The sequence below is a fragment of the Poecilia latipinna genome, unplaced genomic scaffold, assembly GCF_001443285.1.
Source record: "Poecilia latipinna isolate Pla-1442-1.1 unplaced genomic scaffold, P_latipinna-1.0 Scaffold2003, whole genome shotgun sequence".
Lineage (NCBI taxonomy): Eukaryota > Metazoa > Chordata > Actinopteri > Cyprinodontiformes > Poeciliidae > Poecilia > Poecilia latipinna.
In genome coordinates, this window is record NW_015114619.1 from 82,630 (window position 1) to 99,492 (window position 16,863).

Genomic DNA, 16,863 nt, shown 5'->3' on the forward strand with positions numbered 1-16,863 from the left:
CCTTATAATGCGGTGCGCCTAATATATGAAAAAAGTCCTAAAATAGGCCATTCAGTGAAGGTGCGCCTTATAATCCCGTGCGCCTTATAGTGCGGAAAATACGGTACTTGTAAAATGTACTTGTTTTACATTTTACAATAAATCACAACCAAAAGCCTATGGTCTTTAAGTAGGCCGTTGGTTGAGAACCTGTTTTTTTTCTCACTTGTTCTATTAAAGGTAAAATGTAAATATAAAAAATAAATACTCATGTAAAATTAAAAAGGCTACGGAGTAACTGATGATCGGATCTGATTTCATATAAAAATGTGAAGTTACATGCAAATTCAAAAACAAAAATGAAAAAAGTATGGATAAAAAAAAAACCTTACACATTCAGGCAGAAGAAATGCTTTCCCAGTCATTTTTCAATAATATACTAAAATGAATACTTGTGGTGGGATAACTATCGATGGATGGTTAAAACAAGCTTATTCTTCATTCTGTTAAGTTACTTGGATTGGATAAGATATCCGGACATTTTGCTCAAGTAATAGTAGAAATACTTCATAATAATGTGACTTAAGTAAAAGTAAAAAGTAGTAAAATAACTCCTAAAAGTCACTGATTTTTACAAAGTAACTGAACCTTAGTGTCAGTATGGAACTAATTTTAAAAAGAAAATCTCGTTTTTCGGTCATGCATTTGTTTTCCCCTTTTTTTATTTCACATATATTTTTTCAGATGTGATATTCCTATGCTGTCAATTTCAGAATTTATCTACTTTTTTCCCCATCACTTGAAGGTCAATGTTTATTTCCACTTCATCTCCTCTACTCCAACATGCACTTTAATTCTCATGCTTTAAGAGCATGGTCATAAAAACTGTTTTAGACATTAAACAAAAACTAGGACAGGCGAGTAAATATAAAGTTAAATAAATCAATTTAATGACATTGAAGAAAACAAAATGTTATCTATTTTTGATTATGAAAGTTTTAGTCCTCTAAAAAGTATCTTTGTAGATTAAAATATGTGGGTCAGTTTGTCCCTTCTCTCAGTTTGTATCCCCATCCTCAGCAAGACATGCCATAAGTTCTCATCTTTTTCCATTTTGTGCCCATATTTAAAAATTGTATCAAGTTTAATTCTTGGAGTAGTTTTGTGCAGCAAATCTGGTGACAGATAATCATAATTGTTCTAACACATAATCTAATTCAACTGCAGGAAGTAGGACCCGGTTTCCACGGATTGTGCTTCCTATCTCCATTTAGCCCAAATACCAATCACGAAACACACCAAAGTAGCTCTAAATCACCACGGTACATTAATAGTACACTGAGGAGATTATTAAAAATAATTTAAGTCATTGTTTGTTGAAGCGTAGGTAAGACGAAACGGGTTCGAAGAGGCCAGATCGACCAAGGTACGAAAAGACGAGGGGACGAAATGACCAGCACCCGCTGCCGTCAGCTAGTCACTGATAGAGCATCGTCACTGTAACACCTGGTTGCACCTGCTTGATAAAATCGATTTACATCAACGTGTGGGGAGTTACAGCAGTTAACGCGTTACCATGGTTACCTTGCTATTAGAGGCAAGAACGAGAGCTAGCTATTCTTTTAAACAGACGTTTGTTCGTCTGATTATAATCGCGCTTTGAACGCTTAACGCTTCGCTATTTGTAAACATGACTCAGCTACCAATTACTGACTTTTTCCGGAGAACTGACGGGCAGAAAGTAAAGGTAAACCTGCAGGACGTGAACCAGAGGAAGCTAACGCTCCGACTCCGTTTTGACCTTGCTAACTATATCCCAGGCGCGGAAGTTAGCATCGGGTCTGAGATTTTAAACGTATGGCTTGAGTAAGGGAGCCGTTCGGACTGCAACTCCTGTTCAAAACCTTAAACACCTAAAACCATCTGAATTGGACTCAGTCATCCAACAGTGAACACGGATTATTTAAAATAGGGTTTAGAGCCTGAAACCTTTATTCGGTGTGTGGACGCACAAAATGGGGATTTCCCGTACCTTAATTAGGCACCTGGGTAGCTTGATATTAACACTGGTCAAATATGACCTGAATTTTTTTTTTTTTAAAGGGAATAATTTCCATTGAAACATGGATTATAATTTCCGCAAGGTTGTAAATAAACACATTCAAGGTATCTTTGGTATTTTTGTTTGGAATCTATTATGTAAACAATGTCCTAAATAACATTGACTTTATTTTAAGAAATTTGTAAGTAGTGCGTAATAATTCCAGGTTCAATAACCGAGCTGATTTGTTTTCAAACTTTACACCAAAACACTCAAATCTTCTGTCTTTTAACAAATAGATAAAATGTTCAACTATTCCACAGCTGGGATTTGAGCTGCACAATTTATGAAAATCCCAGCTGTGATTGTACATTCTGTGTTACAAAATAATGCTGGATATGATTCTTCGTAGGTCAGTAGTTTTTACAGTGCTGTGTTCATGCTAATATTTTTTAGCAGGTTTTTCACTACCTGCTAATAATTTTGGTGACCAAGATGTAAAAGCACCCAGAAAGGACTGAGAATGTGGGTCAACCACAGTCAGCATCTTCATCAACATGTTCATCAGTAATATTGCAGTTGCATGATTTTCTAGTATTATTAATCTCTACTTGGAATCTTGCGTCATTTCAATATAAGCCAGTCCACGGTTTACTTGTTTAGGTGTTTACCAGCATTGTAATAGCTCAGTCATTTTACATGAGCTTTAGCATCTTGGCCGCTAAAATACACACAGACCCTCCAACCAACCAAATAAGGTCGTGCCATACAGAGATCGAATGCAACTTGTGATGTTGCAAACCTTAATACTGCAATTAAAATTGTGATCCACTTTATTTTGCGGCTCAGTCCCAAACTAAAACAGTTTTTCAGCTGTCTAATCTTGAAATTGATCAAGTGGCACTATTATGCATAAAAAAAATTTACAATATGATAATCAAATCTTTTCACTAAAAATGCATTGAAAGTTTACACTAAAGTGACTTTTGATGTCTAGAAATGATCCTTTTTCAGATGAAAACTTAAAATACATGTCATGTCAATGATGGTGGTAAAACTGTTGATCGGTTTAGGTTTTAAACAGGCCTCCGCTGATCTGCAGGGTGTTATTATTTTAGCGTTGTGAAACAAAGAACCATTTCATAACTGTCACTGCTCACAGTAATCAAAGCCGTTCCTGATGATTAGCTCCTTCCTGCCTCTGCTTGTTTACCAAGGCGTCTGCATCCGGTCTGAAGGCCTCCTCCTTGGGAAGCGGTGGTGTTTCTGTGGTTGGTGTCAACGACTCTCCAGCTAGCCGCCAGGCTGCGGCTAAGCTAGCCCTGCGGAAACAACTGGAGAAGACCCTGCTGGAGATCCCCCCACCCAAGCCACCTGCGCCAGAGTTCAACTTCCTGCCCTCTGCAGCCAACAATGAGTTCATCTACCTGGTGGGACTGGAGGAAGTGGTGCAGAACCTGCTTGATACCATCCATAGAGGTCTGTGAGCTAGATAGAGGGATAGTTTTTTATTATTATTATCGCAAACCATTCTAGTCCATGATTTTGTTTTTCCCATCAGTCCTAAAGAATTTCCTCTTCCTTTCCTACCTAGGAAAAACAGGTGTGCCACTCTCTAAGCAAGTCATCCGAGACCCTTTCATCTGCACCCAGTGCAATACTGACTTTACCTGCCGCTGGAGGCAGGACAAGGCTAAAGGCGGGGTCGTGCTCTGCGAAGACTGCATGTCGTCCAATCAGAAAAAGGCGTTGAAAGCTGAGCACACCAATCGGCTGAAAGCCGCGTTCGTCAAAGCGCTGCAGCAGGAGCAAGAGATAGATCAGCGCATTATCCAGCAGGTGTCCTCCCCGGTCTCCCACAGTACCTCGTCATCCGCCTCATCTGCCGCCTCGTCACTGAAGGCAGAGCAGCTGGTGTCTCAGCAGCTGAAGCAGGCTCAGGCCAGAGTTTCCTCCCTCCAGCACCATCACCAGGCCAACAGGGGAGCCAACATCCTCCATCATCACTCCATTAAGCAGGTGTGGGGAAAGGGGGGGACAGTGTTTTTATTTTCATCTAAAAAGAAGCGTTTGTATAGCAAATGTCGGTGCGAGTCAAGCTGTCCGTTTGTGTCCGCCTCAGAGCTCACAGGGCCACCTGTCCCACGGCGTCTCCTCTGTGGGGGTGAGGGGCGTCCCCCACTCGTTCTCCTCCTCCTCGCAGCTGCAGAGTGCGGTGGCGGCCGCGGCTTTGGTCAGCCGGCCAGGTAAGCACGCCCACGTTTCCCACCGCTCTGTCCAGAGTTCAAAGGTGAGCAGCAGTGGGATCAGCGGCGGCAGGAATGTCAGCGGAGGTAGTGCCTCTTCAGCTGCATGGAAGAAGCAGAGCAGCAGTAACGCAGGTAGACCCGCATTAAAGCCAGCCCAGCTCTGGCGCCTGACATCTCCTCTCTTTCAACTCCTGTCTGGTCCAAAAGCAATCCTTGAACACATTTCGTCCAAATTCTAATAGTGCCCAGGAACTCATTAAGTGGAAAAACATTAGCTGAGATCAGAAAGACAAAATAACACGAGAGGAAATGTTTTCGGACAAGGCAAACCCACTCTGGAGTTCCCTTCCTGGAATTGATCCCATTTTTCCTACTTTAGTCCCCTGGTTTTGGTGCGCTCATGTTTTTCCTGGGTGTCTGCTGCAAGGTGTGTTAGAATAGAAAATCTTTCAGTTTTTTTCCCAACACGGCGGCAGTCGGAAGTTTACAACATGGTTAAATTATTTATTTTACCTTGTCTATTTTCAGTGAGGAATACTGTTACACCAAAAGTTAGAGAAAGAAAACTAATTCTAATTTATACAAGGTGACAAGTTGGTTAACCCCAATATATGCAGTGAGTAGCTTCTTATTTCATGCATCATCCTGTGGTCCTGGAAAAGGTGCTAAGGTGTGTTTTAGAGGGGTCAAATCATCGGCATGAAGCAGAGAAAACTTCTGACGAGATTGAAGAAGCTACAAAAATTCGGTTGTGAGCCGTCAAACCCGTTAATAGAAACTGGAAGTGGGAAACCATCGTCTTTGAGAAGGAAATGTGGTCAGAAAGGAATCCTGAGTAATCAGTAATTATTTAAATGTTGAACATCAAATTGAAGAAAAAAGAGCACTAGAACTCACTGATATTTTTAATAGCGTAAAAGTATTTCCACACACAATGGGAAGGAAACTCAAGAAATTGGGACCGAACAGCTACGCAACCATAAGATAACTATTAGTAAGGAGAAAAAAAGCTTCAATTTGCAGGGGATCATAAACATGAGCGATGGAGGGAGGTCATGTGGTCCGAGTCCAGATTTACCCAGAGGGAAAGGCGCATCAGGGCAAGAAGTGACGCTCCTGTCATGCGTAGGGTGTACTGTTGCAGCTAGCGGGGGCAGCGCTGTGATCTGGGGTTGCTGCAGTTTGTCCGGTCCAGCTCCAGCAACAGGAGGACGTCAGCTGACTACCCGAATACTGAATGATCAGGTTTTTCTGTCAGATAATTATTCCTTCCCTGATGGCGTGTTCAAATTCCAAGAGGACAATGCCAGGACTCATCGGGCTCAAATTGTTAACGAGTGATTCAGGGAACATGAAAAGTGATTTTCACACATACGTTGACGACCGTCAATTTCAGACCTTAACCCCAGTGAGAAGCCTCGGGATGTGCTGAAGTGAATCTTATGACATTTCAGACATCATCAAAACAGTACCACAGTGAATGCACGCTACAGTCAAAGCTAAAAGAGGCCCAATCTGGTAATGTTATGTTGAACTAGTTTGCTTGGACGGTGCTGGCCTTTAACTATAAAACATTTTTTTCATATTTCTGGACTTTCTGAAGGCTTACTGCCAGCCTGCTAAACTTGTTCCAAAGCCAATTCTAATTGGATCATTGTCCTGTTGAGTCACCCAGTTGTCTGCAAGACTCAATCTTTTAATCCAAACTGTGACCCTCAGATGAAAGGGTTTTTCTTGGATTATTCAGGAGCAACCCAGGAACCACCAAGGCCCAAGTCTGCCACGAACTAGAAACTTTTAGTCCATGTTGATCTCACTTCCCTTTGGAAATTGGCGCTACGCTGACAAGAGGCCATTGCTTCCACAACTGACATCCTCAATCAGGACAGAAATGTTCCTTCTTTGGAGGGGTTTTATGATCAAATGAGACAAACGATTAGTCCGCAATGTGGAAAAGATGTTGGATGAATTTACTTCATCGCTACTTAAAACGTTGGGACATTTAAATAAATATCAAGTCAGTTCCCAAAGAGTCACCAACTGGTTCTGGCAGGAAGAGTGGTCCAGTATCCGGGCATAAATATTATGCCACAAGCTAGAAAGCATCTGAACGAGGTGCCATTTGCAAATGAGCATTTGGTAACATCATATAATTTACACGTGTGTAAATATTTATTAGATTTGAGCCTGCACGATTTAAAGAAAAACTCTTGGACCCAGCTCTTTTTCAAATTAATTACCTGGAAAAAAAAAACGAGTGTATGTAAACTTCTGACTGCACCTGTGTTTGCCTGCGCATTGTGGGGACCTTGGGTGGCTTCGTATTCAAGTAGTCGTACTACTCCACCGATTTCTCCACAACCAGCTCCACAGACTGACCGCTGCTTGTTCGCAGGAGTGACCATGGCCTACGTGAACCCGAGCCTGACCGGTCACAAGACCTCGGCCACCGTGGACGCCCGTCAGAGGGAGTACCTGCTGGACATGATCCCCTCTCGCTCTTCCATCTCGCAGACTGCAAACACGTGGAAATAACTGCATAAACAGTGCCCTGCTGTTCAGAAATTGTGTCCAAGCTCCTCGGCTCCCAATAACCTGGTCCGCAGCGCCCCCACAGGACTGTTAAGCAATTACAATCTCTCAAAGTGAAGAAACGTTCCTGAAATCTCTTTGTAAGATTTTATGTTTTAGTTTTCATTATTCTTGTTTTTATTTTTGACATTCACGCTGTTGTTTTGGTAATTATGGACAGACCATTTTTATTTGAGTGGGTCAAAAAAAAATAAAATAAAATAAAAATAAAACAAAACAATACTTGAAGGGCTTTCCATGAGCTCTGTCCTTCAGACTGAGCAGAGAAGTGGTGTGAGAAGAGCTTAACATCTGCTGTTAAAGAGAAAAGTATTGAGATTTAGGGTTATCAGCCATTGTGGTGGTCAGATGAACCTTAATTTTTGACACTTGAATGGTTCTAGTTGTAACCCAGGAGTTCACATTAAACAAATTACATTTATTTTAGGTAAAATCACCAAGTTGTAAAATTTTCATTACATCCTCTGTGTAGTTAAAGGTTTGAATTTACGTTGTATTTACAGTAAGTTATTTTGCTTTTGACTGATGTTAAAGATTGCTCAGTATGGAAGTGGTTTCTACTGAGTTTATTCTAGCTTTCTTTTGTTTTTTGTTTTGTTTTTTGTTGTTTTTTTTTCCTGTTTAACAGCATGCCTATCCTTACGCCCATTTTGCACCTTAGCAGAAGAAGCGCGGTGTCATTGCTTAACTCATCTGTAATTACCATCTACTTATTTTATATTATTGTCAACATTGTAAGATTTTGAATATGTCGTCACTGCAAACTCTTGACGGAGCTGAATTTCCTGCACTGGAGCCAGAGCTCCTGCCTCCAATAATTCAGAATCCATGAAGCTGGGTAGACGTTTTTTCTTACACCTCCCAGCTACCAAGACTTGGGACTGCACAAGAACATCCAGAATTCCTCACCATCATGAGTAAATTTCTCTGCTTTCCAAAATCTTTATTGCATTGTTCGGAATTATGTTAAAGTTTATTTGGTTTACCTTTTCTTAGCTCCTAAAGAAATAAAAATATACATTTTAAATGGCTCCTGTCTTTGTGTGTGCGCGTGTGTGGGTATTACAACAAACTAATCTTTGGACATTTTACTAGTGTACTCGTTCTGTCATTCAAAGGCTTTTTTTTTTTTTATTTCTAAGCAGCCATTTGTGCACCAAAGTGCCAGAGCTGAGCAAACAAGGAAGTAAATTATTTTCCAGTACAAACATGGATTTGTTGCTGAAAGAACATCTAGCTGTCATCTCACCTTTGCAGCTATTGCTAAATCTGTTCATGTCTAGATGGATGTATGAAGTCTTCAGACATGCCTAGTTTGTCTGACTTGTTCCATCTTATTGGATTTAATGGACATGTTGCAGGTAGTTGAGGGTCTGCTTGCAATCAAGTATAGGTTTATGCTGTTTTCTAGTTTGCCCCATACTTTTTTTTGCTTTTACTCGGATTGCTTTTTTATTTTCACGTCATTATCATAACTTTAACATAATATTCAAGTAAAACTCTTAGTTGCTCTGCTCACCTCTATGTACAGTATATCTACATGATTTTGTCACTAGTCTTTGACGTCCAATAAAATGGTTTTCCTTGATCGAACACGTGGGGGCGATGTGGAGCGCATCTACAGTCTGTTCTCTGTGCATTAAAGAAGAAGACTCTCCCGTTTATGAAGGAGGAGGCCTGGGCAAGATGGCGGGGTCCAAGGTGAAGCAGGACATGCCTCCTCCGGGAGGATATTCTGCTTTTGATTACAAGAGAAATCTTCCGAAACGAGGATTATCGGGTACATACACCGCATATAAACCTTCTTAAATCCGGGAAAAAGAGAAACTCCAGTCCGACTGGAGACCTTGCACTGTCCCAACATTAGCTCATGCTAACTGCTCGATGTCAGCTCACATAGACACAATCTGAAATGAAAGGCTCGCTGTTGGTAGTTTTTCCTTTTATGTAGCTGTGCTTCTGTAAAGGAACAGTATTATGATTTGCACCGGTGCTATGTATTAGTAAATTAAACATATGCATTACCTAGAAAACACTTTAGGCGATGGGACTTGCTAAACTGCTAGCATGTTTGATTTGTTTACTTCGGTCATTTTGAAGGATATAGCTTCGTTTGGGGTGGAAAACTATTGATTATCTAATTAGTTTAACGCATATCTGTAGCTGCACGAGTGTTACTTCAATTGCAGTAGGAAATTCCTGGAATACTTTGACTTTATTACCGCTTTGAATGAATCTCAACTACCAAATGTGTCTATTGTAAGGCAGATTAGTTGAATGAATCAAGCAACTTTTAATATCAGGCAAAGATAACCTGGACTTAACGCAACATGCAGTCTCTAAATAATGATTGCATTTATTAAGAGGGAACTTTGTCATATTATCTGATGAGCTTTTTTTCCCCTTTAGTTTAATAAACTAACTACACCCTGGCCTGCTAAGTGAACCTGGTGTACCTCAGTTTGAATGAATTTTTCTTCACAATACTTGAAATCATCATTGAAAACTGCTTTTCTGGTTATGTTATATTTGTATATTACTGTTTGCCATCAGATCAAGTTTGTAACTCCAATACTTAAAACAATTTAAAATGGGACTGAAATATTCTGGATCGATTAGATTCTTTAAAAGTCTTTGAAGCCTTTACTCTGTTTTTACAAACAAATTGGCCATTTTGATGCTGTAGTTGACAAGCTTGTGTTGCTTGATAAGTTAGAGTAGTCATATCTAATCTACATTATTAACACATAATGCATCAATGTTATTTAAAAAAAAAATCACCTTTCATTTTATTTGCACTTATATAAGGAATTCAGTTCAGTTAAAGAAAAATACGTCGTTGATCCCAAAAGGAAGTTAAATTAAATGCAAAATAATCCAATTTAGGTTTGTGAATCCAAATAGCTGAAATTAATGTGAGGAGAATCAGAGGTAATGCGTGACTTATTTCTCTAATTACCAGGGTATAGCATGTTTGGAATCGGGATCGGCATCATGGCGATCGGCTACTGGCGGATATTTAGCTGGAACAGAGAGAGGAGGTAAGGCCCGGCTCTCGTTTTGGCTCCTCTTGTCAGATTGCGATGTCCGCAGCGGAGTTGTGATGTGTGTCGCAGGCGCTTGCTGATCGAGGAGCTGGAGGCCAGGATAGCACTAATGCCGCTTATTCAGGCAGAGCACGACCGAAGGTGAGGATGAGAACTCGCACGTCGACGTTCAGAAGTGGGATCGGATCGTCACGGTAACAAATGTGTTTCACGTTTCCACAGAACTTTAAGGATGCTGAGGGAAAACTTGGAAGAGGAGTCAATCATCATGAAAGATGTGCCAGGCTGGAAGGTAGAGGAGATATTCACGAAATTATTCCTTATATTTTTCATAACTATGTTATATAATATTCTGAGGCATCACATTCTCTTTTCATGTATAAACTTCAACATTCTTGCATTAGCTTTAATTTTCATACAAGTTTACATCGCTGCACCTTCTATTCCAATATCTAAGATCAAACTACAGGAAGCGAGGTAAAGGGAGCAATAATATTCTTACTTTACTATCTTTATTATTTACTTTTGTAATAAATGACCTACTTGAACGCCACAATATTATTTTGAAAACATTTTAAATGGAAGACTCAATCACACAGAATTGAGCTGAGTAAGTATGGTGATCAACAAGTATATTAATTTTCTATTACACTGCAGCACATGGCAGTAAATTGCCAGGTAGAAGAAAACTGCTAATATTCTGATTGGAAAAATTGAATTAATACTTTTATGAGTGCTGTAAATTCTCATTAAATGAGTGAAAATAGATTAAAATGTATATATAAAATTGATCAGAAGACCATTATGTCCTTCTCAGTAAAATCTCATCAAAATTCTGATTCTGTTTTTCTACTATCAAAATCTTGTCTGACTTGAAATTCAAGTCACAATAAAATTTGCCACTATAATGTTTTCTGCAGGTGGGTGAGAGCGTCTTCCACACCGATCGCTGGGTCCCCCCGCTGTCGGACGAGCTGTTCAGCCTCCGGCCACGTGAGCAGTATTTGCACAAACGCTTTGGCTTCCTGTGGTACGTGTGATTCCAGCCGTGAAGAAGATCATCCCAGACTCCATCAGCTCCCCTGTGGACCTGAGCCCTCGCTCACTTCAGCTTGTAAATGTTCAATAAAGTTTTTTTCTTTACCCTAATCTGTTTTACTCTGGTTTTGATTTAGGTGTAAGATTCTAGTTAGGTTAGTACAGTTTTAAATTTTTTTTTTTTTTTCTGGAGTTCTTAACTTTTTCATTGTAAATTAGTGTAGTTTTTGGTAGATATTTGCAGTGGGGCAGCTCTGAATATAGCAGCTGTCAGTTTGTGGGATGGATGTTGAATCAGTTTTTCAAACCTGGTGCTCACCATCCTGCATGTTTTCTGCTCCAGAACAGCTGATTAAAAAAGGAAAACATCTCAAACTTTGTTTTTTGAAAAGCATGTCAAATTTTACAAATTATAAAGATTTAAGTGCTTAGAATTACAAAACTATGCCGATACCACTAAATCCAGTCTAGTTTAAGAAATAATTTTCATAGCACCCAGCATGTCAACTGGCTTCTGCCCACCTAGTAACAGGGCAGACTAATGGAGAAATCAAGACTGTTTAAAAACACTCCACCTATTGGTCAACTTCTTTAGTAACAGATTACATCAAAGCATCGAGTTATCTGTTGCCATGCACAACTGCCTTAGCAACCAATGAGGGGATGCTCTTGGACTACAGTAACCATTAATTTGCCAGATCAAAGGGAAGCAGTTTTTCCAAATGTGAAGGCCATTAAACTGAAAATTATATATCAGGCAGAAAAGCCTTTCAGCCATATAATTTTTTCCAACCCCAAGTATCATAAAAGTAAAAACAAGACCAACTGATTTAGTCTCAGCTTTATTTTACAAAAATAAAAAGGAGCATTAGCTGCAGAATGTCTCAGTCTTTGACGTTAAACATTTCACAGTTGCTTATGTTTCTGACAAGCCATCCAAATGGACCTTCTGTACTTTTCGGTGCCGACTGCACCAAACCCACTCCTTCATAGCGACCTGCAACACAACATGCCAGGTTCACTCAAAAATGTTAAGCAGTTTCACCTGCACAGGTCTACATGTAGTGTCATTTACCCGATAAGGCGAGTCTGCATGAGGCACTGCCAGCTGTAACCATCAGACCACACTGTGATGAGATCCAGTCAAGTCTCAGCGGGTCAGTTCAACCTAGAGAAAGACATCAATTAGGCCTAAAGAACACACAGGGAGCACAAGATTCTGCATGCAACACTTAAACTTGCCATAGGAGATCAGACATTTCAAGTAGTGTGGTTGCAGTAATATGGGTGACTTGGAAAGTTACTGGAGGAAATTTTGAGGAGCAATGGGGGGTGAACAGAACTTGACCGAGCACAATTCTATCCGTGACTTAGAGGCAAATGTTGTGGACTTTTAGAGCGCTACAATCCGGAAGCTTCCTTAAAACATTCCCTCATTATGGAATTATCTGATTCGGGGAGGAGGCCATGGCATGTTTGCAGGAGACATCTGAAGCACAGGACTTTACACAATTGTAGGTATTCATGGAAACAATGAGAACTGCTTTTCAAGGATGTGAGCAAAGCAAAAGGAGATTTTTACCTCACGTGCACTGGCCTACTTTCTTCATTTATGATATAGGCAAGAGCAGCTTTTCATCTTTGAGCACTTGTTGGCAGGCGCAACACATCTCTCCAAGGACTTGTAGGTTTTTGAAGGAGCTGAGGTCTTGAACATACTGAAGCATTGACAGGACACCAGCTGATGGCTTGAAAACTTGTCACTTTCAATTTTAAATTTCACTGGAAGTTTGAACTCGCTGGACAGGGTTCAAATCAAATTCCTTTAACAAATGTACAGGAGGCACTGGACCAAAAGAAAATTTGCCTAACCTTACATGATAGAAATTAAGCAGCTGCACAAGTTAATCTTTCATGGAAGAAAGCCAGATTTTAGTGCCCTTCCACAACATCCATTTTAAAGTGATGTTGGGAATTAAAACAGTGTTCCCACGCAGCAATGAGTTAGCCACCACCTTATCATTTCCCATGTGATCATTTTGAAGAGGCAACGGAATCAGGATTATTTCACATTGTTTTAATAGGCTCCATGAAGCCAAACTGACAAAGAAAAAAAAAAATCTTGGATCATACAAAGAACATAAAGTACAAAAAAACTGTTCCCGTTCAGTTTACTCTGGTAACGAAGTTACATTTTCTGATCACTTTAAACAAGAGAGTCCATTTACAGCACATTTAAGATGCAGATGTTGAGCAGAGCACAGAAGATACCTTGGGCGGACTGTAGCATGCTGCATTTTGCAACTTCATGAACAGCCGGCCACTTCGGATGTGTAGTTCACCAGGAATTCACTCTTTTGGGAGATTGAACACAAAATGAGCCTTGGGTAAGCTAAGGTTCTCAATAGTTTAAGAAATTTAACAATAAAATCCCCCAAAGGTTAATCTGAGGATGCTAGTTGTTCTTTCCTCAGTTTAAAGATTTGGTAGGAGGTAGGTCAGTTTATCAACAAGGATAACAAAAAAAAAGCCCCATTTAAGATCTTATAAAAAACAAAACACTTTAAAGTGCTGGACAAAAGAAATTAGCTGATTAACTGATCGACAGAAAGCAATGTGGATAGCCGCTTTATCCCCACGTTAATAAAAGGGGACGTACAGTAGTGAGATCATACAGATGTTTTGAACGATGGGAGTGGTCAATTGAGCAAGACTACTGAATTTTAATTTGTAACATGGTTGAGAAATAACCAAAACTCATGGCTACATTTAAGTCAGATGCCAAGCTTCTACAACAGAACTACATAATACATGTGGACATGTTTTTTTTTTTCCTTGAGGAGCACAGCTTTCAAATACGGCCAGCCAAGTGATGAATCTTGAATCAGGGAGGTTTACTCGTGTGTCGCTGGAGGATAAGAAGTGGGCACAGGTAAAGACACTGAATGTTGACACTGGTGTTTCACAATATCCATTCAATCCACTAGAGCTAGTGCTACAACCCTCCCTTGGTTTTTTTTGCTCAAAGGGCTCCATCAGTTGAGAAGTGAGCGACTTTTGAAGGTGGCATTGTCATCTGCCTTAGAGCTTAAATGTCTCCACCAGCCTCTTTCAGTGTGGAACGGGACAGCAAAGACAGGCAACTGTATGCAATGAGGCTTGACCTTGGGCTCAGGTACAGAACTGAGGGGCACACATGAGTCTTAAATATTAGGGCTACAAAAGGTATCCTTAATATTACTTGAATATGGGAGTTTGAAAGAACTTTTCAAAATAATCCTCCAAATTTGTGCTATGGCAAGTTGTCAACATCTTTAGTAAAACACTAAACATACAGTATAACTTAAGGTTTGACAGCCCACAAAAATAGCTACATTTAGTCGCATAAAAGATGCTTACCATAGCTGTCATAGCTGTCACGATAGGATCCAGAGCGGTCACCATATCCACCCTGTCCCCTAAAAGATGAGAGCAAAAGTAAGTTTTACTGTCTTTATTGCTTGTACGTATTGCTATTCAAAGGCTGGTTAGCAAACTTACCTGTTGTCCCTGTAGCCACCTGAAGAATATCCTCCACTTCTGTATCCACCGCCACCGCCGCCGCCAAAGCTTCTGTCTCCACCACCGAAGCTCCTGTCGCCATAGCTTCTGTCACCGTAGCTTCTGTCGCCGTAGCTGCCACCTAAATGCACAGAGCAAATATTACGTACAAAGCAGGGAGAAAAAAAGGAGAGTGAATTAGTTTGGTTGCAATACTCACCACCCCTGGAGAAGCCACGTCCCCTTCCCCCACGGCCACCTGAGTTGAATCTGCCCCCACGTGGACCAGAGCTAAAGCCTCCTCTGGAGCGACCACCCTTTCCTGCCTCATCAACTCGAATTGCCCGACCGTCAAGTGTCTGCAGGGCATTAAAAGACACAAATTAGTTTGTGTCTTAAAATATTTAGTTGCAGACGGCTAGTATATAAAAGCACAAAAATTACCTTTCCGTTCATGGCATCCAGAGCATCTTTAGCATCCTCAACATTGTCGTATTTCACAAAGCCAAAGCCACGAGATCTTCCGGTCTCTTTGTCTCTGATCACGTCAACTAAAAAAATTAAATATATATATTTTTAAACTTATGTTTAATATAAATTGCGCCCTTTTCCACTATAGTTACATAAACGCAACTAAATACATTACCTTTTTCGATGGTTCCGTATTTGCCGAAAGCTGCAGCCAAAGAATCTTCGTTGGTCTCGAAGCTAAGACCTCCGATGAACAGCTTACCCTCATCCGACATTTTCACGAAGTAACTGAAAAGGGGGGGAAAAAACATTAAGAGTGTTGAAGAAAATCCCACACGTCGCATTCCAGCCTCATCGAGTAAACAGCAGGCACCATGACGCAGCTTTAGCAGAAAGTAGGCCAGTTACAAAATGGCGCCTGGCAGTTGCGCACTTTTTAGTCAGACACTCATGACGGTTTTTCGAAGCAATACAATGCCCGTTTGGTTAATAAAATGTGTAAAATGAACGACGTAAACTTAGTTACCCTCATTAAAACCTAACGTCATTTCGAATTCATAATAAGGGATGCCTTTGTTTAATTTAGCCATTAGCCGGGTTTTTCCTCGTCGCCATTTTGTAAAACCGGGCTGGTCTTTGTCTTAGTGACCTACTTAACTGCAGCACGTTGCCCTACTTTTCGGGTTACATAAGTATTCAAAACAACCAAATTAGGCTAAGAATTGCCTGGCCTGGTTTTTTCATATGTTCTACACTAAAAATACATCGAATTTTAGAATTTTAATATTTAACGATTACTAAAAATATATCTTTCAAACATACCAAGATCTTACATTAAAATAGAATGATAAATGCAGAACGCTCGACCTCCGCTTACATAAATATCAGAATCATAGTAAATGCGAACGGCGCAAATACCTTTTGTCCTTATGTGGAGAACAGGAGAACGTAAGGACGTGCCGATAAAAGTCGAGTGAGACCGGGAAAGGAGGGACGCCCCTTTTTATATCTTAGGCTCAGAACACTTCTTCTATGGTTCAACAGTATGGAAACTCTACTGCCATCTCCCGTTCAGCGCATTGAACAACTACTAATCTAGGCTGAAAAACAACTTGTGGGCATACTGGAAACACTTCGTTTCGATTACGAAACGAGTAGTCTTTCCACTTTTCGCACTAAAACTTAAATTGTTCTTTATAATGTCCTCCATATTTGTTGTGTGCACACCATTTAATAGTAGAATTACGTTTATCATTTCGAATCTGTGTGGTAATTAAAAGGGCGGTGTTGGTTTTCATGGCTTCTCGTCATGTTCCCTCCATTTTGCAAACCTCATTGATCCAACTTCTTTATTGTCCAATAAACGCAGAAGTCCCATTTTGGAATAGTCATTTGTCATTTTCTCACCGCGAAAAATGTGTTTGTGTATGAAAGTCTTAGCATTTTGTTTTCCATTGTCTGCCTATTTTACGCACTGTCTTTATTTATATATATATATATATATATATATATATATATATATATATATATATATATATATATATATATATATATATATATGTATATATATAAACCATGTTGCGATATCTCATGTTTCATCTCTCTCTTACAGATTTTCCATTTGATAACAAAACACAGCATTCGTATAAGTTTTTTTCTCCTCTTGGTGTTGCGTTATCAGTTATGAACTGTTATAATCCACTTGTATGTGAAATGAGGATTTTAAGTTTCACTGTTACCTTCATTGATTCATATCAAATCTTTTTCGTATTTGATATGAAAAAGAAAACAAATTTCTTAGATATTATATGTATGCTATAGCATACATATAATATCTACTGGCATTTCCCTACATTAACTAAAAATATAAATTTAAGGGTCCCCCTTAGAGTTTTCTTTTTTTTTC

General features: G+C 39.8%; 3 protein-coding genes across 13 annotated transcripts in view; 2 read left to right on the forward strand and 1 right to left on the reverse strand.

Annotated features, from left to right (window-relative positions):
• The window catches only part of LOC106935698 (transcriptional repressor p66 alpha), a 28,750-nt gene extending 21,486 nt beyond the window's left edge, over positions 1-7,264 (forward strand). For 6 of the 7 annotated variants that reach the window (XM_015016284.1, XM_015016283.1, XM_015016289.1 and 3 more), the window contains exons 8-11: positions 3,238-3,499; positions 3,615-4,039; positions 4,143-4,401; positions 6,665-7,264. In XM_015016284.1, coding sequence (XP_014871770.1) covers positions 3,238-3,499; positions 3,615-4,039; positions 4,143-4,401; positions 6,665-6,804 — 1,086 coding nt within the window. In that variant the 3' untranslated portion in view covers positions 6,805-7,264. The remainder of the gene's footprint in view (positions 1-3,237; positions 3,500-3,614; positions 4,040-4,142; positions 4,402-6,664) is intronic. The other variant, XM_015016290.1, reaches the window with a different exon arrangement.
• A 1,242-nt stretch (positions 7,265-8,506) lies between these two features.
• Positions 8,507-11,089, forward strand: ndufa13 (NADH:ubiquinone oxidoreductase subunit A13). The gene is made up of 5 exons (XM_015016282.1): positions 8,507-8,641; positions 9,824-9,902; positions 9,978-10,049; positions 10,131-10,200; positions 10,829-11,089. The coding sequence occupies exons 1-5, from the start codon at positions 8,548-8,550 to the stop codon at positions 10,946-10,948; spliced, it is 435 nt and encodes a 144-aa protein (XP_014871768.1). The 5' UTR covers positions 8,507-8,547; the 3' UTR covers positions 10,949-11,089.
• A 683-nt stretch (positions 11,090-11,772) lies between these two features.
• cirbpa (cold inducible RNA binding protein a) lies at positions 11,773-15,983 on the reverse strand. 5 transcript variants are annotated; one of them, XR_001421947.1, is made up of 8 exons: positions 15,876-15,983; positions 15,133-15,245; positions 14,931-15,037; positions 14,707-14,845; positions 14,487-14,628; positions 14,346-14,404; positions 12,022-12,114; positions 11,773-11,943 (listed from the first exon to the last, which is right to left on the reverse strand). XR_001421947.1 is itself a non-coding variant. In XM_015016281.1 (7 exons), exons 2-7 carry the CDS (start codon positions 15,230-15,232, stop codon positions 13,841-13,843), a joined length of 522 nt encoding a protein of 173 aa, XP_014871767.1. In that variant the 5' UTR covers positions 15,233-15,245; positions 15,876-15,983; the 3' UTR covers positions 13,009-13,840. The 5 variants fall into 5 exon arrangements, 4 of the variants coding, with proteins under 4 accessions (XP_014871767.1, XP_014871766.1, XP_014871765.1 ...); XM_015016281.1 differs by lacking the exons at positions 11,773-11,943; positions 12,022-12,114 and adding an exon at positions 13,009-13,854 and having other exon boundaries at positions 14,746-14,845; XM_015016280.1 differs by lacking the exons at positions 11,773-11,943; positions 12,022-12,114 and adding an exon at positions 13,009-13,300.
• Positions 15,984-16,863: the final 880 nt, after the last annotated feature.